This window comes from Tachypleus tridentatus, chromosome 2, assembly GCF_004210375.1.
Source record: "Tachypleus tridentatus isolate NWPU-2018 chromosome 2, ASM421037v1, whole genome shotgun sequence".
NCBI lineage: Eukaryota > Metazoa > Arthropoda > Merostomata > Xiphosura > Limulidae > Tachypleus > Tachypleus tridentatus.
The window spans coordinates 78,037,795-78,063,017 of NC_134826.1; the positions used below are offsets into that span (position 1 = coordinate 78,037,795).

A 25,223-nucleotide genomic window follows, 5' to 3' on the forward strand; every position below is an offset into this window, starting at 1 on the left:
ATGAACCATCATGTTTTTCAGAAATTCACAAATATATTATTCAATGTTGTATAAGTACATGCAAATTGAGTAGAATGGTTCAAGGGGATCAAAATCTCACTCCTTCCACCTATGTTATTTCAGAATCTGCATTACTTAATGCTGTATAATTATAGAGACAGAAAGTCTATTTAGATACTACAGTGTTATTACATAAATATTTTAACTTCTCCACACTAGCTGCAGTAATGTTTCATTTTTACAATGATGGTATAACACCAGTTAACTTTTCACAAGTTAGTTGCTTTGTAACACTAATGAAACTCTCAATATATTTTACATAAAAGAAGCAATTTCTAGAACATTAAAATAGTATTTTGGATTAATAATACTTTACTATGGAGTCCCAAATTAGTCTAAGTAAGTAAACCAAAGTTAAAATAATGTTAATATATACTGTAAATGATTTGCTCAGTCAGGTTACAGCCTAGCAATTTCAAGGCTTATACCTTCATTTCTGGTAATTATGATTGATAAGAAAATAAAAACATTTCAATGTATGCTACCAGCCATTTACTCTCTCTCTCTCTCTAGTTAATGGTTCAAAAGTATTAGTGACAGTGATAGATAGTCTCAAAATTTTACTAAACTTGCACTTCCCTGTTTTGGTTTTGTAATAACAAGGAACTACCCAATTATATGTAGCTGTGTTCTTAATAATAATATAAAAAAAACCACAAGGATAATACTTCTGTTACATAGATAGTTGGAATAATCAACAATAGTAAGCAACAGAAACTATAATTTTTGCTGGTTATATTCAGGACATTGAATTTAACCATGATTTTAATTAATTAATTTTTTTTAATAATTGTAATCCATAATAATCAGAAACACTAATCTCAAATAGTTTATTTTATTGTAACAATTTGTTCATAATTTCAATTAAATGATTGCTGAAGTAATAAAAGAACAATAATAATTGGAAACACTATTTTTAGTTAGTTAATTATTTTGTTACATTACATACAAACTGATGAGCTTACAACACATTAATCAGTGTAACCACTGCTCTTGGTAATCAATTATTTTGATGGCATTGTCCAGCTTTAATAATCAAGAAGACAGAAAGAAGAAATTTTAGTGCATGACAACAGGATTTACTGCAGAGTTTTTACTTCTGTTAACATGTGTACTAGCTGTTAGATATTCACGACTGTTCTAATTCAAGTATAATTAGATGTTCAATTTAATTATTTTTAAAAGTAATGATTTATTGCAGGTTTGTTTTTGTAACTGTTCAAGAATCATTCACAGTGTAGTTCAACTGTTTTGAAGTGACATCATGTTACTCAAACCTTCTGAATTTTTCTTGTTGCTTTAAGTAAGCATTGTCGCATTATATATACAGTAGTGTGTGGAATTGTTGAGACTGCTGTCATGTGCATATACACACATTAAATATTAACTTGATAGAAACTTAAATGAAAGCAAGATTAAAATTTAGTAAGAGATGATGTAAAATAGAACAATGCTATGTTTGTAAGTTTAACTGTAAAGAACATATAATGGTGCTTTTTTTTAAGTGAAATCATTGCAAATCATATCATAACAACAGAGTAGAGGAATAATTTGTCTTTTCAAAATATTTATGTAAAAACAGCTCATTTCGGTTGAGAAAATATTTTACGTACAGGAGAGAACAATATTTCGACCTTCTTCGGTCATTGTCAGGTTCACAAAGAAAGAAAGAGGTAACTGATCGGTAGCTGACCACATGTTTTAAAGGATCATTTAATTACAATCTTAGTAAATATATAACGTGGGCATTCTCCAAATATGTAACATATTTATGCATTTAAGTAACCTGCCTTTATGGTGGCAGGTGGACACAATGATGTAAATGTTAGAATGAGGACATTGGTTGGCATCATAATTCCATCTTAGCGAGTGTAGATTCACCTCTCTGCAGAAACTCCTTGGGTGAAGAAACCAGCAAGAATCTCTGACATGGGGATGTTCTTTAAATCCCTCTCAACAATAACTCCTTGTCACAAATTCAAAGTATCATGGGACATAACCTCAATGGGTATATCCCCAATCCCCTATGAATGTAAGAGGAGTTCACTGTGTTTAGATGTGGATGTTTCCTTCAATATGTCACCAGAGCAAAGTTTTTGATTGACGTTGGAGAGCCAGCAAGTGTCTCTAGTCCCTTCTGAATAAAAAAGAGAAACATTTACCATGAAGTTTTGTCTGAAAGAGAATGTAGTTCAAGAGAATGAGGTGGAAATGTTGAAGATTACTGCTCGAAATCTTCAAAATGTGGTTATTTACCTATGGATTGTTTTTTCACTATTTTAAAGTTTTTATTTAGAGGATCCATGAAAAAAAGGAATGTTTCAGTGCCCACTGACCTCATCCACTATACACAAACACCAGCATTAGATACAATGTCTACAACACCTGTTGAGAAAATCCATCACTGATACTTGATTGATCCTAACCCAATTGGACCACCCAACTAACCCTCAACCACTCAACCACCAAGATCCTCTCCTCCCCTTCACGGGTCACCACTCACGGCAAACACATGGATGAATGTTTAAATCCTGGAGGAAGTTAACTGAAAGAACAGAACCACCCTGGGAGGTATCAAGGGACTAGCCACAAACAGGGATTAAACATGCCAACTGCATGATAAAATGTACACAGCATTGGTATCTGTAGATTGGGAGGATATTATGCCTGATAAATTCATTAAAGGAACACCCAATGAACCAAGGCAACTACCTGGATATGAAAGAAACTTCATCCTATTGGAGACAGTTACTATAATGACATAGTTTAAAGTAATAATTTTGAATTACTCATTGATGAGGAAATAGCCCACAGCAAGATGCAACAATCTATGTACACTTTGACAAAAAAAAGACAATTATTTGATGTTCTCTAGAGAAGAATAAATTGTCTTGTCAATTGAGCTCTGAAGTAATTGAACCAACCTGCGTGGACTGTTGATGTAACAGAGAATCATTTAAAGCTCTGTACATATCTATGATAAGTGAATGTATTGCAGATTGTGCAATAAGAAAGAGTAAAAAAAAAGCTTCTTTTGTGATTTGAATTCTAAAGTAATTGAATCAACTTGGATAGACTTTTGTCAAGAAAAGAGAATTATTTACAGTTTCAGATACAACTGTCATATAATGCTGTATAAAAATTGTTTGTACACATTCAACTTGTTTTGAATATATGTTAAAACAAGTGGATTGTGGGCTGTCCATTTATTATTCAAATTTATTGCCAATAAATCACAAACACCCACTGTAAAATAATTTCAGCACCCATAACCAAAAGTTGATACAAATAAATTACTATGTAGCTTTATACTATGACAAACAATAACTAATAAATTATTGTTAAATCATACTCTTCAGTTGATAGCCAACACACTTTGAGAAAATACTGAACTTTAACTTGCATAGCATACACTTAAAGTGCAGTCATATCCAGAAAACATAATATAAAGAAACTGTCATGCTAGAACCTGAGTTGGGTGTTTCATCATAGGATACAAAATAACAATAAAACTATGGAACTGTAATTCATGTTGTAAACAGTAAGCAGCTAGTAAATATAACAACAGAAAATCTCACCCTTCCAATTAGTTTATCCTTTGAAGTTCTTTTTAATGAATTTTTTGAACTAGAATCCAGTGGAATGTCATCTTCACAAGCCCAAACTCCAATATTAAGGTATTTTAAATGATTGGTAAGATGAAATGTAAAATTCTCTTTCCATAGTGGTTCCTGTTAGAAGCAGGTAAAACATATTGAGTACAAAATCTGATAGGTATTTCTGAAATCAGATATTAGATACAGATTCTTATTCTTTAGTTTGGTAATTTATGTGATACTGTATTACTTTAAGTTCAGAATATTATTATTCAAACAAACTAGAGACTAGTATAATTCAAAACAAAAACAAAACAAATCTTCTAAGAAGCAAAATATACCCATATTCACACACACATATTGGTTGAGGTAAAATACAATGTATACACAGGTGAGCTTCTATCAGCATTCTCTGGTACTTTTTGTTTATACAGTTTGGAAAGCTAGTTTTGTATGTCAACTTCTTGAGCTTGAAGTGGATATTGAAGATGCTTCAAGTAATATAGCACTTAGTATAAACAAGTACTGAGATTACAAATATGTACACATTGATGTGAAGCATTTGGCCACTGACTGTTTGATATCAAATGAATAACTTTATAGCAAAAAAAAACTAACAGTGAATTAATACTTTTATTTAGTTTTATGGAATAAAAATGCTTGAAATTTACTAATCAGAATTTTGCCTTGATCACACTTCAAATTATCCATCAGTTATAATGGCTTTACTGATCTAAGCATCTTAGGAACACAGATAAAACTATATAATTAGAAATGAATGCTTTTGATTATTTATAAACATGTACTTTAGAGGTAAACATAGTATTTTAAAAAAAAAGATGGAGATGGTGGGTTGCTAAATATAAAGATATTTCACCAAATTAAAAAATAGAAGGTACTTGTTTTATATTCAAGCATACCAATGGTAGCAATTTGAATTTCTCATTTCTTGAGCTTTACAATTTATGGGTCCAATAAAAGAATCTGAGCAAAGCAGATGATGATATACCATGTACCACACACACAAAAATCAATATTTAGGAATTTTTTTAAAATTACTTTTGAAATTAAATAATGTATAATACCAAAATCTGAATTATGAACTATAGTTTTATTTCAAATTTATGAACATACATTCATAAAACAGTAGTTTACTAAAATTGTAAATGCAAGTCTACAAAACATGATGACATGTGCAGTGACCCTTATGGAAAGAGTTAACTAAAAAGTCCTTATTTTACCTGTGAAGTTGGAACATAACTTGTGGTCCTTAAGTCTACAGAATGTGAGCAATTATTGTTCATCTGTAAATCTTCTGACTTCTCTGGCTTCTCTACATTATGTTCTTGGAATTCTGTTGACTTCTTTAGCAATTTGTCTGGAATATTTACTTGGCTGATAGACCCCACAGCCCCATCAGATTTTCTTTGCACTGTATCCTTGTATGCTGTTGTAAATAAGGGTGAAAATAAATGTTGAACCTTAAAAGTAATAAAGTAATCATCTACCACAGCTGAAAGTGTATATTAGATACATATGTACCTTCTACAGAGCAATTCATTGTTGCTTCAGCATAGCTGTTGAGGTGATTTTCCTACATGCTCCAAACCACTGCAAGAACATTCACTCCTGCACATAAAACATATGCTGGGCTTGGATATGATACAACCAACATTATACTATACCCCTTCATCAACAGGAGGACAAAACAGCCTCTTTGTGCAGTACTCACTTTTGACACTTTGTATAAACTAATGAAGCAAATATACTCATCAAAATTTTGGAGATATAATAGATAGTTCTGGGAAGAAGTGAGTAGGTACTAAAATATATTTTCAGGTAAAGAAAATGTCAACTTTCAGATCATGCTGCTTATCTTTCCACATAATAGTTAGCTAGAATTCCATGCTGGAAATATGGTAAAGAAACCAGTTTAAAAAGAAAAATATTATAAAGATTAGCACTTTACTCAGATTATAGAACAGAAAACAAAAACACCCCAGTATGTTTCCCACTGAGGGTTGGGGGACCAAGTGGGAGCAGCACTCAGCGAGATACACATCCATCTCAAGCAGGTAATGTTCTTCTCCCAAAACACATGGTTGTAGTTAAGGGTTCTGTTAAATGAACTTTTTATTTTTTGCTAAAATGTCATAAAAATGTACAAAATGTGAGGTCTGTTCTGCAACCTGAGCAGAACTCAAGACCCATGGAGGTGTGGTCCAGTTTTTAGTGATGAGTGTGGTGTGTACAACACTTCCATTCATAAGGTGTGTGTGTATGTACAACTGGTCTTATACCAATGAGATAACACCAATCCACAACAGAGCTTTCCATATCAACCACCCCAGTAGCTTGGCACTGAAAAAACAAAGGTTCTCCACTCTTATAGAATAAATCTGTAATCTGCTTGTGGAAGAACACTAAACAGGAATTTTACATCCTATACATGAGGTTCCACAGTAGAAGACTATGCAACTGATTAACATAAATAGGGGGCAGAGAAGCTGTCTTACTGTGCAATTTTTTTTAGCCACTCCTCTTTTTTCTTTTTTTTAAACCAATATGGGATGTCTTGTAAAATAAATAAATAATATTCTGATTTCACACGTATGCTGCCAAAGCAGTCTTTCAGAAAACCATATTTTGTGAGATGGTACCATGTAGAGGCAGATGCTTAATACTTTATGACATACTCTAATCACTCAGTGGGTCCCTTTGTTCCTTTTTTCATATAATGCACTAAATTTTTTGTAGGAAAGGTATGGACACCTCTAAAAAAGCAAAACAAAAGTCAACTGTATTTTCTTCTCTACAGATCATCAGAAGCTAAATATAAAAAACCAGCTGGCATAGTTGCTGTATTGAGACTTTATGCTGCTTTTCAGTTATTCAGAGTGCCCCAAAGTAAAAACACTTGTGAATAGCCAAAACCATGACTTCTTATTTTCGTTCACCATATTTTTTCAACAGGCTTAGTTCTAGCAGTAATTATAATTTTATCATAATTTGATAAAGCCAAACCATTTTCACAATCTTGAACTACCTATTTTATTATTCTTCTGTGCAAAATTTCTAAGATGGTGGTGGAAAGAATATTGCAGAAGTAGAAAGAGAAGGCTGATAGTTGAAAGACAGGGGAATTCCATGAAGGAGCACCTGCATGACCAAAGGATCCACTAAAAACCCAGTCCTTAGGTGCCCAAAATGTAAAGACTGGAGCCAAGAGGCTGTTTGAGAAACAAGAAATATCTAAGTCCCTCAGTAACTAGCATGCTAGGAAGAAGAGCAGGGTAGGGGTGACCCAATATAATAAGACTAATAGGTTCTCCTCATATCAGATACATGGTAGAGAATTTGAAAGATTGAAAAATGTGAGAAAAGCTACTTCAGTTCAATTTCCAAAGGTATGAGAAAATTTGTTTTAAAAACTATTTTCAAAGGAATGCTTGAAAACAGTTCCCTAAGCAAAAGTAGTGGAGCTAAACACAAAGTAAGGCATCTCAACCATGAAAATTCCAAATATGAAACACTCAGGCCAATATTTTAAAAAGAGGTTGAAATAGGCAAGTAGAACACTGTTAAGGTTGTAATGGAGAGGCTTACAATGAAGACAGCAAAGAAGTTGAGAAAACAAAATACCAAAATGAGTAGATTGAGGATAATACATAGAAAGAAAAGCAGAACCTTTTCTAGTTGGTAGAAGACATTTAAGGAATTATAGCTCAAGCAAAAGAGAAGGGCCCTGACTAAGTACAAAGGTGAAGAGGGTTGTAAAAAGTTAGAAAGAATAGCTACGACAAGAAAAAATTGGCACAAATATGAATATCAGATGACCAAACAACATGCTTTCCAAGGAACCAGCAGAAAACAATGAAATGAAAGAATGGAACATATCTTAGTTACCAGAACAGTGAAGAATGAAATTAGGGTTATCTGATCTTTGTCTTGAAGAAAAAATTAGGCTATGATACAGGATACGAGTCATCATCAGAGGAAATGGAAGCATTCAAAGCATCTAAAGCATACTGTTATAAGCAAATCTGATACATATAATTTAATGCAGCATTTCTATATAATTTTTATACTTATTATTCTTTAAATTATTAAACTTTATATCAAATGTAAATTATCATAGCTTGATTTCTTAAAAGTGCATTTAAGTATATAATGTATTTCTATATTATACACTTCACATTCTTTTCCCTCACAGTCACTTTTTAATTTTTCATTTTTTAAACATGAAGAAGGCTGTACAACATAACTGAAAGCTTGTGCCAAGAATATAAAATGTGGCTTATTTTCTTCTATATTTCTTTCCATAATTTTTAACCTGTGTCATAAGCCTGAAAAAATATACTGATAAGTCTTATTTGGACACATTTTCCCTTTGGACTTCCTAGTATGAACAGGTAGGTGGAATTCTTATGGTAAGGGTAAGCACCCACAAGTATGTAATTTTAAAATTAAAAAATTTCATTTCATATTTAATAACTTTTTTTAAATTTGATATCTTTCTTCCATGATAACTGTGTAAAGATGAAGGTAAACAGGAACATGTTGCCAGAGAAAGAGAAAGGGGGAGGGGAGGTCCAGCAACTTAAATATGCTGAATTGTTATGGAGCCTCCTGCGATCCAATGCTTATACCAGGATGACATAGAGAGCAGTTTAAGGCCCAATATAAATGAAAATGTTTAATATATAAAATGCTCAACTAGTTCACAACACTTTTCAACAAAAAAAAAAAGGCTCTGCAAAAGAGCATTATGGTATGTGACATATGAGCTTGATTAACATTTGGAAATAATCCTCAAATTTCCAATACAGGTATATATCCAAGGAACAAGCTATTTCAGTCAGCATTATCACATAATATACTTTTCTAAAACAAGTGCCTTATATAAAGTTAACTGGCATTTAAATTAGCAATCCACAGTCTGAAGTGGGCTGGATCCAATTTTAGATTGAAATACACAATAAATACTGTTGAGAAGTTGTTAACCATTTAAAAAAAAAAACAGATAATAAAAAAATGCTAGTTCTACACTCTGGCTATCTCATCAAAAGATGAGATAGAAATTAAAGCATACACAAGATATGATATACAATGTCTAATTTTAAGCATACGTTCTTATAATAAAAGTAATCAAGGAAAGTACTGTTTACAAATTCATCTAGAAGTCAGTTCTTTATATATTTTCCATATACAAATCCATAATATTTGCTTGACATGTCCTTAAACTAACTGTTTTGAAAACTGGGAATGTATTTTGCTTTTACAGGCTGACACAGAAGTCATTTAAATTAGTTTAGAACAAAAATGTACAAACAAAGAGTTATGTTCTTAATCCTTTAAAAAAATAATTTAACTCCATAAGCAATACACTTTTTAAACTCCTTTCTGCAAATGTGACTGAGTTAAATTCAAAATTTAATTGAACAAGTTTACTTTCAATTAATGTAAGTGTAGTTAACATTAAAATGTACAAGTCAGTCTTATTTTATCTATGTTTTACTTTTTTTATTTTAAAATAAAACTTGAAAAAAATACTTAAAACTTTAGTTTTCTGTTGTCATATGACCGACAAGCTATGAAAATTTTCCACTTTTTCACTTTGTCTTGACTTTTATGATGCCAATCATGTAGATACATGTCCAGACAACTTAGTACATTAAACTGCCTTAACAGGTATGTTTCAAAGTTCTTTAACTGATGCAATAAAAAACAAGTGACAAATTTTGTGAACCTCTGGCAGGTGACATTCCCACATGCTATACTATTTCTTCAGCTTTATAAGCCACATATAGTTACATGGTACACAGGTTTATAGCTATTAGAAAGAGCTCATTTTACCTTATAATCCAACAATGATAGTTTTGATACTGGAACCAAGATGTCATCATTGGATAGATGTAACTGCTTGTAGTACTGTTAGCTATTTGATTCACAATAGCACTAATGGCTGTCTTTTACCTAAATGTGTTGTTATTAGTGAGACAGTTAAATTGTATTTAGATCTTACTTTCATATTTTAGTTAATTATGTTTTGTTTTTCAATTTTCAAAGGTTTAATGATTTTGAAATATTTTTCTACACTTTGCCTTGGCTCAATAAATGAGTGCAAAATATTGTGCTGAAGGCTGATCTGTCTCTGCCTATGATAACATTGTATCATCCAGGCACCTGTTAACATAACTAATCAATAAAAAAGGAAGAAAGAAAATAAAACATTAGAAATAAACTATATATTAAAGACAGACATGAAATTCTGCATATGACCCAAAGAAGACATTCTAAGATTACACAATAAAGAGTTGAAAGGTATGTACACATTTCTATTTTTTAATTTCAAACATTGAATAACAGCTAGATGTGGTGATAGAGTAGAGAAAATGGAAAATAAGATATAAACATTTACCTTAAAAACTTTACATATTCATTTAGAATTTTCCAGATGTTATGTAAATGAAATTTAAAAATGTAAGAAAAAAATAGTATTTTTATACCTCACATGAAAATCACTTTGCAGGTGAACTATTTAGAGTTTGAGTGAGAATGACTACATTAAGTAATGAATTCTTATTAGAAATAACACATAAAATCAACATTGAATATTTCTTTAAAACTGTATTTAACAAAGTTCTTATTAAATTTCAAACAATTTCATCAACTAGTTTCATTTTTGGAAAGAACTTTCACAAGAGTTATGTTACTTACTAACCATGTGCATTTATTGTTTTGATAGGGTTAAAGAAATAAAGTCAAAATCCTTAATTAATTTGATTACTTAGATAACAAGCAATAGTATGTATTCATGAAAAATTGTTACAAGTCTGCATAAGTTGTAATGTATATGTTTTAATTTTAATTAGAAAAATATCAATGGCATTGTAAATTACAGATCTACTCATAAAAGATAACTACTGTTTTACATTCAACAATTTATCATCTACATTCTTGTATATATTTCATATCTGAGTAAATTAGGTGTTTGCTTATGTCATGGCATTAACAGAAGTCTACTATTTAGCACTTTGTTTAACATAGCCATAAATGGCTGTAGTATTTAACTTAACATAGCTACCACATAGTTTTATCCATCAAGAGCCTGAAAAAAAGGCAAGTTACACATTTTTAAACAAAATGTATAGATTAATAACCATTAAAGCTTGTTAATGAGGTTCAAGCAACAACTTATAAGCCTAAATGACTCTCAGATCAAAAATGTATTTCCAATTACATTTACCTCTTCTCTCACTACAGCAGTTATTCAATTTCTAGGTAATATTCCTTTGCCCATATAAGCATGATTCTGAATATATCTCACTTACTTTAGTCTTTTATATTCCACAAAATTCCCCCTGGTGACAAATAAATTCTTCACCTATGTCAATACACCCTCTATCCTTGTACTGTACATAAGCAACTCATTCTGATAATGTTGTCACTTTTTGAAACTGACTCAATCTACAGACATAACACCAGTTCTTGGTAATATTCCTTTGCCCATATAAGCATGATTCTGAATATATCTCACTTACTTTAGTCTTTTATATTCCACTAAATTACCCCTGGTGACAATTAAATTCTTCACCTATGTCAATACACCCTCTATCCTTGTACTGTACATAAGCATCTCATTCTGATAATGTTGTCACTTTTTGAAACTGACTCAATCTACAGTCATAACACCAGTTCTTGGTGGGGAGAAAGAGCAGATTAGTATTACTGCAATTACAATTTTGGCTTTAGAAAATGTTAACTTCAAAAACATACTTTTTCTCACATGACAGTTGTAATCCCACTTTGACAAGGTGGAGGAGATGGTTAGGGCATTATCCATACAAAAACTGTCTACATAGATCATGGGTATTTCAATACATGACTGACACCTTAGTGGAGGAACTGTACATTATCCAGAACAAATGTGTTTTTCATTCAGAACTTAATGAATGCACTGGGGAGGAGTTCATATGATTTATTATCATCACTTGCCAGGCTTCAAACAGATAAACAAAGTTACACTGCTCAAGGTTGGAATTGTAGACTCACGACCCCACATTAGTGGCTATGGAAATTAGACCATAATATGCATATACACCCACAGTTATGAGTAAATCCAAACTTGTACCTGCAGAGTGATGTGTTCCAAGTCATTGGAATCAAGAGAAGAAGGTAAGCAACACTGAAGTAAACAACCTTCTCTCTTCATCTCAAAAAAGTATGAAAATCAACACCCCACAAAACAGAATACATTTGGTCTAGAAGTATGAACACTCATTTTCCATTCCCAACTGTGTGGACATGGTAAATTCCACTTGCCTCCAGAATTATAAGAAATACATGGAATAAACTGTGCTCAACCAAGAACCCAGAATGAGACCACTTTGCATTCAGAATTACAAGGAGACAATGGACTCTCTTGGATGAACAATATACGAAACCAATACTAATAAGAAAAAAAAAAAGAAGGACCATAGTCAATGCAAAAGAATAGCCAAGTGTCAAATTTAAACTGGTATTACAAGTAGATTCCCATGTAGGCTGTTGCTACTCCTACCAATATCTGAGAAACCCCTCTCAGGGATCCAGACAGGAGGATGCCAAATTCTGCCCTCTTCTTCAAGAGAGAAGATAACTCACTCTAACACTATGAAGGTAAAGCCTCCATCAACCAACACAGTAACTAGAAATTGAGTGTCGTAAGAACTCCCTAGCTCCATTAATAGAATCTAGGAGGATAATGCACTTGAGGTAGTGCTCAAGAATAGTGCTCTGGAAACAATCAATAGGTGAATCAAGTTTTCTTGGCATGATATAAAAGACTGTTTAGTGCACACATTATTTTATGGTGAATATTTTAGGAATCTTTATTTTTTTTTGTTATGAAAGCATTAAATAAAAGCAGGCAACTAATATTAAGAATATAACAAACAGATGATTAAATAATAATCATATAAAGTAGTGCAAGATGAGTTAGATAAAAAGCAAACAAAAAAAACAGTAAGAGAAGAGAGTAAAGTCAAGGCCAAGGAAAAATTCAGCATGAAATTAACTGCCATAAAAGTGATAGGCCTAACAAATAACATATTCCTAATGTTTAATATGTTAAAGGTGAAATGCTGGAGACCAGATTGCCAGTAGGTGGTTGTTCTAGTGAGTGGCTAACCCAGCAATTATTAATGTTTCAAAATGAGTGAAAATCCAAAGGAAAGCTGAAATGTAGCATCTCTTCTATTAGAAGAATTTGTTTGGGTCAAGACAATTGGTCTGTTACCATAGGCATCACCAGTGGAACATGGCAAGCTAGTTTCTTATGATAGGATTGGTCCCATGAAAGAAGATCCAAGGTTCAAAAAAAGTAACCCTGGATCAAGTACCTCCCTGATGGGAAATGCAAAACACCACAGTGAAATTGTTGAAGTGAAACCTGATGATTTTCCCCTTAATAAGCCCAGACCATGAGACATGCATTTTGAAGAGCAAGAAAGACAAAAACACTGTAGGGAAGCCTCATCATCCATGTGTAGACACAGGAATTCCTGATTGCTGGGATATGTACCCCATCCCTAAAGCAAGACATTCATGAAGAGATGGATTTTTGGATGAGATTGTAGTAGAAAAAATCATACCTTAGTAGTGTCACAACTTACCAGCCCCTAGAGATTAAAGAATTATCCTGAGTAAGGAAATTGGGTAATCCAGTGAATCTATGTTTATGACTCCTTTGTTGCATAAGGACCACTAAAAGGATCCCTTGTACACTCATCCCAAAGACATGAGAGATTTAAGTGGTGCTCAAATTTCTAAAAAAGAAAGAATCATTCATCCAGTGAGAGAAGGAGAGGTGAATAACAGTCAGGTTTCATGTTTCATACTGTAGAGTGAGAGAAACCAGCTGAGCCCGAATGAGATATGTGATGACGAATGGGATATGTGATAAAAACAAATATCAAACTGATGTCATATCAAGTTAGAGAAAGAGCAAGTATCTCAGTTCTGGGAATGAAGCATGCCTTGATTGTTTCTGAAAACAGAACCTGGGATTGACTTTATGATTATTGATGAGATAGTGCCAGCAGTATCCAGTTGTACATGGAATTGTGTGTGCAGTACTAGGGAACAAGACAAGAAAAGAAAAGAAAGCTTGTACAATTTGGCAGAACCCATGTGGTGCCAATGTCTGAAAGTAAAAATCCTGAACTGCAGTAACTAACCCTTATGCACAAAAAATGTTGACAATGGTGGAACACCACCATTAAGGCAATGTGCCAATAGGAGCTGACGACAATGAACTTGGATCTACACAATCCTAGGAAACAATGCTAAATCAGAGAATCTATTCATTGATATAAATGAGAAAGATCATGACTGGATACCATTCTCCTGTCTTCTTAGGCCCAACAACTGATGGAAGTAAAACCTTGGAAGAACTAGCACAACTTCCTTTCTGTTCTCAGACCAACCAAATTCTGCCTGCCCCAGAACTGAGATCCAAAATTTTAGGATCTGCAGAAGATGAAAACCCAACATACTAGGTAGATAATAGTGATGAAAATGTGATTCCAATGACTTATTCTGACTCAAGGACCTGTAGTGCTCCTGGATCCATAGTTAAGATTAGCATATTTCCAGAAATTCTCCAAGTCAAATCCCCATAGACCATGAAGGCATATAATCATTACCTATATCACAGATAGCATTTTGACCAAGCAGCAGAACCCTTGGATATGGACAGAATCTATCCTGGGTATTAAGGGGCTGATGTGAGGGGGTTGGGACCATTAAACAGGAGCAGAACTATGACCTTCTGTTAGATGAAAGTCAAAACACCAACAACATAAGTATGGAAACCAATAATCAAACCAATGTGAATGCTAACAATGATTCCAGCTCATCATCAATGAAGTTGATGATCCCAAGAGTCTTTCAATAAAGTTTAATGTTAGGAATAAAAACTAGATTTTAAAGTTCAGTCTGTATACTTACCAATGTACACAAATCTATACAGGCTAAAAACCTCCAACAGAATGTCTAATATCAGAAAGCTAATATATTGCTTAAGAGTTTGAATATGCTTCCACCTGGAGATGGTAGGCTAAATTATAGTTCTAACAACCATGGCAGAAAAGGCATAGCTGTTCCTTACATATCTGGATAGCACAATGCCCTGCATGATATACAATGTGCATGGATGGGGAGGAAGTTAAATATATTTATTCTCAGAGCTCTTAGTCAAGTAAGGTGCAGGCTTAAAAGTAACTGAGGAAAGGAAAAGACCAAAAATATCAAGCTTTCAATGAACTAATTAAAGAAAACAGGTTAGGGGAGACTTGTATCAAAGTGGTCTTATTTTTCTATTTATCTTGAAAACAGCTCTTATTTGGAAAAAAAATATTTCAGATGAGTTCATTCTGTTATAAAAAAAAGCAACAATGGGCTATCTCTTGTGTCCACCATAGGGAATCAAGCTGAAGATTCCAGCATTGCAAGTTTGCAAATTTACCACTATCCACATAGGGACTGAAAAGCCAACAGAATAAAAGCATATCAAAAGTGAACCTAAATTCTCTCCAGAATATTCAGAACCACCCTTAATTACAGCCTCAGAACCCCTAAGAAAACATTATCAAATCAAAATTGTCTCTATCTCTCTACTAAAATATCACTGATAGTCTCAACTGAGAGTGACTCCCTACACACACACACACACACACACACACACACACACCTGTTGCGCAATGCGAGATGTAAGATAAGAGAAACCTAATATGCCTCTGTGCCACAAACAATAACTTAAGAATTCATACCATTAATTGACTTGTCAAACTTGTCTGTGGAAATAAGCTAGGTAATATGGAAAATGGTCAAAGTATTTCAGAATGAAAGTCAAGTAGGGAATAAAAGACTGCAGCAAGCAAAATAAAAAACACCAATATTTAGATGGGCAAAGAATGAAATCCTGAGCAGTTGAATAACACATGTAATGTGAGGAAGATAAGTATATTTTGGAATTAATGGCACCCTAACATACAAGTTTCATTTATCTATTAACAGTTTTATCACATGCTTAATCAATCCAAGAAAGTGTGTGACTAAAACTCATCTTTAAGAGTTTTGATATTATAACTTTAATGTGTTTTGTGTATTTGCACAAAATTCTGCAAGCTTTCATTAAACATTTCACTTTCTTTCATTGACTGAAGAATCAGAATTTTTCCTTAACTATTTTTTACTAAAAATTTATCCATGAATATATGGAGTCAAAGCATTGACTGTTTCAAATGCAAAGTAATTTTCATGTTAAGATTAAAAGTAGTTTTTCATATAAAAATTGTCAAGTTTTATTTGCAAAATCTAAAACCTCTTCAGTCTTTCAACACAGGGTTAGTCGATGTGAATAACAATGTCATCTCTTTGTACTCATTTAAAAACTTTATACATTTAATAATTTTGTCTTACAACATAATGTGTATACTTTCACAAACTTTGACAGTCATTCATTTAATATTATAAGTCTTTAACATACAAAATATCATATTATTTAGTGAAGTATTTTTCATAAAATATAATAAAAATTTGTCAAAGAAAATATTGAGTATTTGGTTTGAATTAATCTGAGTAAAAAGCAATATTCTTGATAAAATGAAAAATAATTCTACCCATCTCAAAACTCTCAAATTTCTTATTGTAATCCCTCAGACTTCCTAAATAGGTTTCAAACGTTTTTTCATTAAATCTTTACACTTTATCTGTTAGTTTCTCTATCCTTTCTCAAAATGGAATTGGTCAATTAGACCAACCTTGAAACCACACACACACAAAATTAAAATAAATTTAAATTACACATTTTTTCTTTCTTGAATGACTTCAGATTGTAATATGAAATTACATTCATTTATCCTAAGTAACTCTAAGTTTGTAACAGTTTACATCTATTTATAAATAAATTTTATTGTTTTATTCTCATTTTTGTTGTTCTTTGAACCATGTCTCACTACTATCCTTGCAATTAGAAGTTTTAAAATCGCTCCAGGCATGTACAGCTCACATTACACTATCATATTACATTACCCATGAACTATTATAAGCTGCATGCTTGCATGCCTTGTAAAATATCTATTAAATTATTATTAGTATTTAATTTACTAATTTCATTTAACCTAAAAACATCCCTATTTTTATGTTTTTATGCTTTTATAATTATAAAGAAAGAATACATATGAAAACAAGAAATAAAGTACTTACCTAATCTTTTTTTTTTTTGTTGTCAAATGTCAAGGACACTTGAGCCTATCTTTTCATACTAATGGTAGTAGTACACTAAATCATTTTTATGTAATCAAATAATGCACCAAAAAACACAAGACTAATAAAATGCAAAATTCAGGCAGTTACAATTTTTCAGGCTTTGTAAGTACAAAAGCCATTAGAAATTCATCCAAGTCAGCTGTTGTGATTCCTGGGGGAACCAAAGTTATATTGTAAGTGAAGCTGACATTTATCTATTCAGAACATAAAGTAATAAGTCATTTGATAGAAGAAAACCTTGACTTTTTTCTTTCTGTAATAGCTGCAAATTGTAACAGGAAATTCTTGATATTTATCCTAAATAACTCAAAGATTGTAACAGTATACATCTGTTTCTATATAAATTTTATTATTTTACTGCCCTTTGAACCATGTCAAACTAATAATCCCTCTGCACAAGTTGTAAATTAATATGTGAATGTGTAGCTCATGTTTTGTGTTGAATTAGATAATGTACAAGCTACACACAAATTGTTTGCATGCATACCCCATAAAGTTTACTTTTTCTTTATCTTACCTTAGTTATCTTTATCTGAAACAATGTTTTGAATTTTTACATTTAAGCTAATTTTATACATAAATAACAAATACACATGAAAAATATGAAAGACATTTAGTACATACGTAGATCTTTTTTTCTTCTGTCAACTGTCAATAAAACTTAAGCCTACTTTGTTATACTAGTAGAACTATCACTCCACTAAATATGTATTTAATTTAAAAATTACCAAAAAACACACAGTAATATTACATAAAATGCAAACAACTTTTTTTTGGCTTTCTAATTGTGGAATAAGGGCTATAAAAATTCAACCAAGCTCTTTGATATGTTACCTGCAGGTATAAAGTTTGGATTGTACAAAAAGCAAAATAATATGTCATTTAATAAATTAAAACTTTGACTTTCTATTGGTTATATATACATATATATAATATGGTATGAAACACAATACAGAACTGGCAACTTGTGAAAAAAAGGATGCAAGAGGTAGGTGTGGCAGATGGGTCTCATTTTCTAGTTTATGGCTACATAAATAAATAAGATTTAAGGATAAGCAATTACAGAATTTTGTATAATATTAAAATTTGATCTACAAATTATATTTTGATGCCAAATTTATCCATATACGATAACCATAAAGTACTCGTTTTAAGTTTTGAATGGGACTCTATAGAAAATTGTGATAAACCACCATCAAAATGCTCATGATAAGAGGATTATTAATTTGTGATGATGAAAAACCCACTTGAAGTAAAAAATGTATTCTCAAAGTGGCTCATAACAATGTTTTGATCTACTTAAGTTAATCTGAAGATGACCTAAGAAGGTTTAAACATTTTTCTGTACTTTATTTCAATTAAAGTTTCAATACCAATACCAGCCACCTTGAGGATACAGGATTATTAATTGTTAAAATTTGTGAATAAGACTTTAAGCAATGAATTGTAAGCCATAAGTGACCCTGATTATTTAGCATGACCCTAGCCCTGAATATTTGGCTTTTCCAGAACACATTACTGCTATTTAGCTGAAACTCACAAATACTAATTTTTATATTCACTTGAATATTTGGTAGAATATTTTAATATTTTTCTACACATTTCAGTATAATCTTATAAAGATAAAAAATTTCAAAAAATAAAAAATTAAATTAAGAAGTTAAAACATACCAGGATCTTGTGGTTTAAGGTACACACTTTTATTCTGTTCCATTTTCTTGGACCTAACTTGTGACCTACATGGTGACATTGACAGTGAAGTACCCTTACAGGGACTTAATTCAGAATTTTCTTCTCTAAATATCCTCTGTCCATGAACAGTAGTTATAGACTGATGATCCTGTAAAAATTTTGATATCTGAAATACCACCTTCTATTTATATCCTTCTCTTTACGAAGTAAACAATGTATTGTAATATCGTTAGATATGAAGTAAACACTTTATTGTATATAACATTTTTACGGTCATAACAAAATTAATAATTTATTTCTATTAATCCTGCCATCAATTTATCTATAGCACAAAGTCTATATAATAAAAACAAATACAATTTTGTCTTGTGTAAAGTAAATTTTGTTTATGTATAAATAATTAATTTACCACTTGGTTGACACAATGATACTTAGGTACAAACAAAAATTATTTGTAATAAACAGCAGAATATGAAGATGTTAAGCAGATAATAGAATGAACACACAATGTATAAAAAAAAGAAGCACATGCAAGAACACAAACAAACAAAACATTTACTGGGATTTATCTGTCCTTGAAAAATTTGACTAGTTGACTTCAGAGTTCTGGATTGGTTGGTTGGTTTGGTGTTGTATGGTGCAAAGCAACTAGGCTATCTGTGCCAAACATCCAGTAAAAAATTAAAATTAAAGTAAAATTATTAAAATTCACAAAACAAAATTAAGGTAACACAAAACAAAGTTTAATATACTCTTCAAAACAAGAAATGCAAAAGGGATATTTTTTTTAGTTTAAAGAGAAATATATGTAATAACATTACAAGCTCAGAGTATGTGATGTTACACGTGTTAAGGCACTGATTGTCAGACCAAAATGACAATAAAAGTTGTGCACTTTGAAAACGAAGGAAAACATCGGATTTTTCGCCAAAACACATGCGTGTCCAATAAATTTGTTTGAGAGATCTGCATGTTCTGCAAGTGCAACATGTGCAAAATCCCTATAAAAGTGACGGGTTCTCAGTTTCCATAGCTCAGTGTTAAGCCACCGACACGCAATACAGTTACGCCAAGACTGACTGAAGCACAACGCAACAACGCCATTGGTAGCTTGAAAGCAGGCAAATCTCGATCAGATGTTGCCAGAGCTGTGAATGTCCACCCAAGCACCATCACAAAGCTATGGAATCGTCACCAACAACATGGATCAACTCGTGACCGTCCACAATCTGGCAGACCTCATGTGCAGGATGTTGAGAGATTTGGTGGTGGCAGCGTCATGATGTGGGCTGCCATCGCCTACAATGCCAGAACAGACCTTTTGCACATTCGAGGGAATCTTATGGCTCAATGATACGTCGACGAAATTCTTAGGCCCCATGTGCAACCCATCATGGTGAACATCAACGTTTATCAACATGACAACGCCCATCCTCACACAGCCCGACACACCACTGTCTTCTTGAGACACCACAACATCAACGTTCTTCCCTGGCCCTCCAGATCACCAGATTTAAACCCCATCAAACATCTTTGGGACAAGTTGGACCGACATCTGCGACGGCGACAACCTCAACCGCAGACTCTACCTCAGCTTGCAGCAGCTTTGCAGGCTGAGTGGACAGCCATTCCACAGGATGTGATTCATCATCTCATCGCTTCCATGGGCAGGAGATGCCAAGCAGTTATTGATGCTCACGGGGGGCATACTCGTTATTGACGTTGAGTGATGTTAAACTTCAACTAGTGAGCGTGGACTTTGCACATTCACTGCTGAACATCCAAAGTCTGCAAAGGCAAAGTTTCACACATGTCATAGAAAACTACCTGGAATAAACTTGTTAACAATTTGTCTCATATTTTACCTTTTGCGTTTCTTTTTTTGAAGAGTATATTTGAATTAAAAACATAAATAGCATTAAATACAATTTTTACATCTAGTCTACAGCAGTAAGAGAAAAACTACAGTAATACAAGTTTCAAAGGACTTCTATAGCATAACTGTAATTATCTCAACTAGCCAGGATGACTAACAGGTAAGTTCAAAAAACAGCGCTAGTCACCTGAAGTTGGACTTTCCAGTCCCGGTTTCAAGTTATTTGACATTACCATCATTTTCTAATTTCAAATTGAACTACATGTACTTTGATTCTTAAAAGGAAATCTCATTAAAAAAAAAGACTAATTTATAAGTTAACAAATAGCATTAAAAAGAATAATGGCCTTTAAAAAACTTAAAACATTTCTAAGGTGGACAGTGTCACAATTGCCAATAACACCATCTAATGTTATGGATAAACCTTGGGACAAAGCATGTTTAAAATGGTGCTGTCATTGAGAGTCATAACAACTGCAAGACAGTAAAATACGGCTTATTGTGACCTAAGTGTTACACAGACAACACACTGGTGCATAAGTCCCAGATAAAAGAAAACAATGAGTTAAAAAACTGTAACCAATACACATTCTAGTTAGGACAACTTCCTCTTTCTGATGCTTATGGAAACAAGATGGCCAAAGTCCAACAGAGGGTTTCTCGAAATCAATTGCCACCTGGCACGGAGCTGAGCCTTGAATTCAGGACCGTAATCCATGTATGGAAGAGGTACAGCAGAAATAGTGCCTGAGCAGACAGACTTAGCTGTGGTGTCAGAAAGCCTGTTCCTGTAAATACCAACATGGCCTATCCAGAAAAACTGGATAGAAGTAGATGTTAAATAGAAATGGACGTGAGAACTAACATGAAGCACTTCCAGGGCCAGAAGAGAAACAAGTGAGTCAGCATAAATAGTGCAAATTGAGTACTGCTTAGCTTCTATGTGATCCAGGGCAAGAGAAATGGAATACAGTTCAGCAGTGAATGCAGAAGCTGCAGAGGGAATTCTGTGTGCAACCACCAAACCACAACAAACCATGGCAGAGCCCACAGAGTTAAATGATTCTGAACCATCCATATAAATAGGAATGGAAGGATGGTTTGAATGATGTTCAGCAAATAACAGACAATATTTCCAGTTGGGAATATCCGCTTTTCTCAGATAACTTAAAGAAAGGTTGTAATAAGCCATTTTGGGATGGGCTGACCAGTGGATATAGCAATGTTATCCAATGACAGACCCAATTCATCCAACTGTGCCTGTATATGAAGGCCAAAAGGAGCAATGGCAGATCATCTGTTCTGAAAAAACATGGCCCACTGAGGAAGGAAAACAACCCCAGGTGGGTTGCTTTGGTAAGGAATGAAGTTTCAAAGTATATAGTAAAGATAATTGCATATGGCAGAGGTGTAGAAGAATTTTGTGAGACTGTATATAAGCTCTGAACTGGAGAAGTGAGGAAAGTCTTGGTGCAGAGCCAAAGTCCCTGATGATGGAGTCCAGCATCTTCAAGGCTGATGGCCTAACAGAGGAACAAACCAGTAATCCATTGTCTAGTTTCAATCAAATAAGAGCACAATATATATCTTTAGCATAGAACAACGATCCTCCCCTTAAGTAGTGGAAGAAAGGACACAGAGGATGTTCAGTGCTCTTGTACATCTGACCTGTAGCTGTTTGATGTGTGGTATAAAGGTCAGTTTATGGTTGAAGATAAGCCCCAAGAACTTTGTCTGAGGGACCAACTTCACCAACACAGAGTTCAGGATTGGAGTGAATACCTTGTTGGCAGCAAAAGTGCAAGCAAAAGGTTTTAGAGAGATAATTTAAAACTGTTTGCTCAATATACCTTATGTTTGACAAATTATATCAGATGTAAAAGTCGTCGACATATAGCCCACTTGCAACAATATGAGGGATTTGCTCAGTGATGGAATTAATCTTTATGCTGAAAAGTATGACACTCAAAACACAGCCCTGAGGGCTCCAAGTTCCTGTAAAAAAGAACAGGAAAGTGTCGAATCCACACAAACTCAGAATCGTCTATCCACAAAAGCATTTTCAATAAAAATAGGCAAATGGCCATGAAACATATATAAATGGAGGTCTCACAAAATGCCATACCTCCATGTTGTATTATAAGCCTTCTCAATGTCCAAGAATACTGATACAAGATGTCATTTGGGAAATGCTTCACTGACTGACAATTCAAATCGAATCAGGTGGTCCATGAAACCCACACTGGGTGGGCGACGGGAGGTTGTTTGATTCCTCGAATCAAACAAGACAAGCATTAATTATCCTCTCTAAGGTCTTACAGAAACAGCTTTTCAAAGCAACTGGATGGTAGTTTATAGGAATCTTGGGATCCATCCCAGGCTTAGAAAAAGGTAGGAGAATAGCCTGGTGCCAGGCATCAGAAAAAACATTCTCTTGCCAGATCTAGTTAAAAACAATCAGAACAACAAGAAAAGAAGCAGGAGGCAGATGGCACAGCATTTTATAGTGTATATTATCAGGTGCAACCACTGAAGGGCCAGTTTGAGTTCCACCAACGTAAAGAGGCGATTATAGTCACAGAAACAATCACCTCGAAAGGAAGGAGTTAGTCACTCTACCCAAGTCTTGAAGGCTGAAAAAGTGGAGGATGAAAATGAAGTGCTAGATACCTGGCAAAAGCTTTCACCTCGAGTATCACTGATGCTCCGGGTATCAGCTACTTCCTGGCAATCAAAGAGCAAGATTGAGAAGGGAACAGAATTATATTGCCCACTAACCTTTCAAATCTTGTCCCACATGACTTTAGAACAAGTGGTAGAAGATATTTTGGTTGTGAACTGAATCCAAGAGTCCTTCTGGCTTTGATGTCTTACCCACCAAGCATGTGCAAGTGCCTGCTGGAAAGTGATGCAGTGCTAGAATGTGGGATACATACAAAAAGTCTCCAAGGCCTGTTTTTGAGCCTTCCATGCCATCTGGCAGACTGGATTCCACCATGGACAAGGATACCATGTAGAGGTTTTAGGAATACATTGAGCAGCTGCCTGTATAATACATCAGTTACTGCTGCCACACAGCCATCTATTGATGGCTGACAGATGATGGTGGGATCAAGTTCTGTGAGAACAGTGAAAGAGGGCCAGTTGGCTTGATCTAGCTTCCATCAGGGCATGTGGGTCAGGCAGCATCGACCACAGCCAGCCTCTTTCAAAATTATCAGGAAACAATCACTGCCTCATGGATTATTGTCAACCCTCCATGAAAAGTGGGAGAATAGCAAAGGGGAGCAAACTGAGAGATCAACAACAGTAAAAGACTGACTAGGTGCATGAAAATAAGTATAAGAACTGCTATTGAAATGAGAAAGATTACAATCAGAGAGCATATCATCTATGGAGCAACAACTCCCATCAAGAGCAGCACTTCCCCAGAGGAGATTATGTCAATTAAAGTCCTCGGGATTAAAAAGGGAGACTTCAACTGTTCAATGAAAGCATCAAGGTCTAATTGATCATAGGTCTCTCCACATGGCAGGTAGAGAGAACAAACAGTGATGGTATGACCCAAGGAAACACAAATGGCTATGGCCTCTAAGAGTGTGTCAAGTGGCAAAGACAGGGTGGGCACATGCTGATCAACCAACAGTGCCACCCCTCTTTGCACTTGTCCATCACACAGCCTGTCATTTCTGTACAAACTGCAAAAAGGCAACCTTATCAACAGGTTACAGAAATGTTTCCTGTAAGGAAAGACATACAGGATGGTAGGAAGCAATCAGTGCTTTGATGTCATCCAGATTAGAATGTAAACCTTGACAGTTCCATTTTACCAAGGTGGCCATTTTTGTTTATGTGTAGGCAAATTGGGTGGAGAGCCCTTCTGTTTATGACTTTTTTTTTACTGTCTTTATTCAAGGAATTTCTGTTGACCTCCATGGATCCTGTCCTGGGTCAATTGGGCAGATCTTTGCTGTTGGAAGAGGATTCCAGTGACTGAGGACATGAACGAATGCTTGTTTTACATCTTGGGGTGGGAGAAAAAGATGAATCCAAGGAAATGCCCATATCCAGAGCAAAGTAAGTAGGTCTTGGGGTTTGTTGGAATGTATGTTGGGGCAGAAGAAGAAGAAGTAGACAGCAATTTTTGAGCCTCAGGGTAAGTAATATTTTGAATCATTTTCAAAAACTGCACTTCTTGTTCTTCCAACCATTTAGAGTAAGAACAAAAGTAGAATGGGTGAGAGCCATTGGAATTGACACAAGTAGAGTCCATTTCACACTCACAGGTTTTGTGGTCCTTGCCACAGCAACAACCACACATCAAGAAACCATGACATGATGTCTTCAAATGACCAAACCACTAACACTGGAAACATCTGGAAGGGTTTGGAATCTATAGCTGTACCTTGCAATTAAGATAACCTACCTTGATGGTGGCAAGTGGACACGGTGATATAAATGTTAGAATGAGGACACTTGTCAGCACCATAATTCCATCTTCATGAGTGGAGATATATCTCAGTGCAGAAACTCCTTGGGTGGAAAAATCACTGAGAATCTCCAACTCAGAGATGTTCTTCAAATCCCTCAAATAACTCCTTGTGATGAATTCAAAGTAGCATGAGGCATAACCTCAACAGGTATATCCCCAATCCCTTTTGAATACAAGAGGAGTTCACTGTGTT

General features: G+C 34.0%; 1 protein-coding gene across 1 annotated transcript in view; it reads right to left on the bottom strand.

Annotated features, from left to right (window-relative positions):
• The window catches only part of LOC143245535 (PDZ domain-containing protein 8-like), a 174,182-nt gene that overhangs the window by 40,709 nt on the left and 108,250 nt on the right, over window positions 1-25,223 (bottom strand). The window contains exons 13-15 of the mRNA XM_076491899.1: window positions 18,642-18,810; window positions 4,898-5,103; window positions 3,639-3,791 (exon numbers count right to left, since the gene is read on the bottom strand). Coding sequence (XP_076348014.1) covers window positions 3,639-3,791; window positions 4,898-5,103; window positions 18,642-18,810 — 528 coding nt within the window. The remainder of the gene's footprint in view (window positions 1-3,638; window positions 3,792-4,897; window positions 5,104-18,641; window positions 18,811-25,223) is intronic.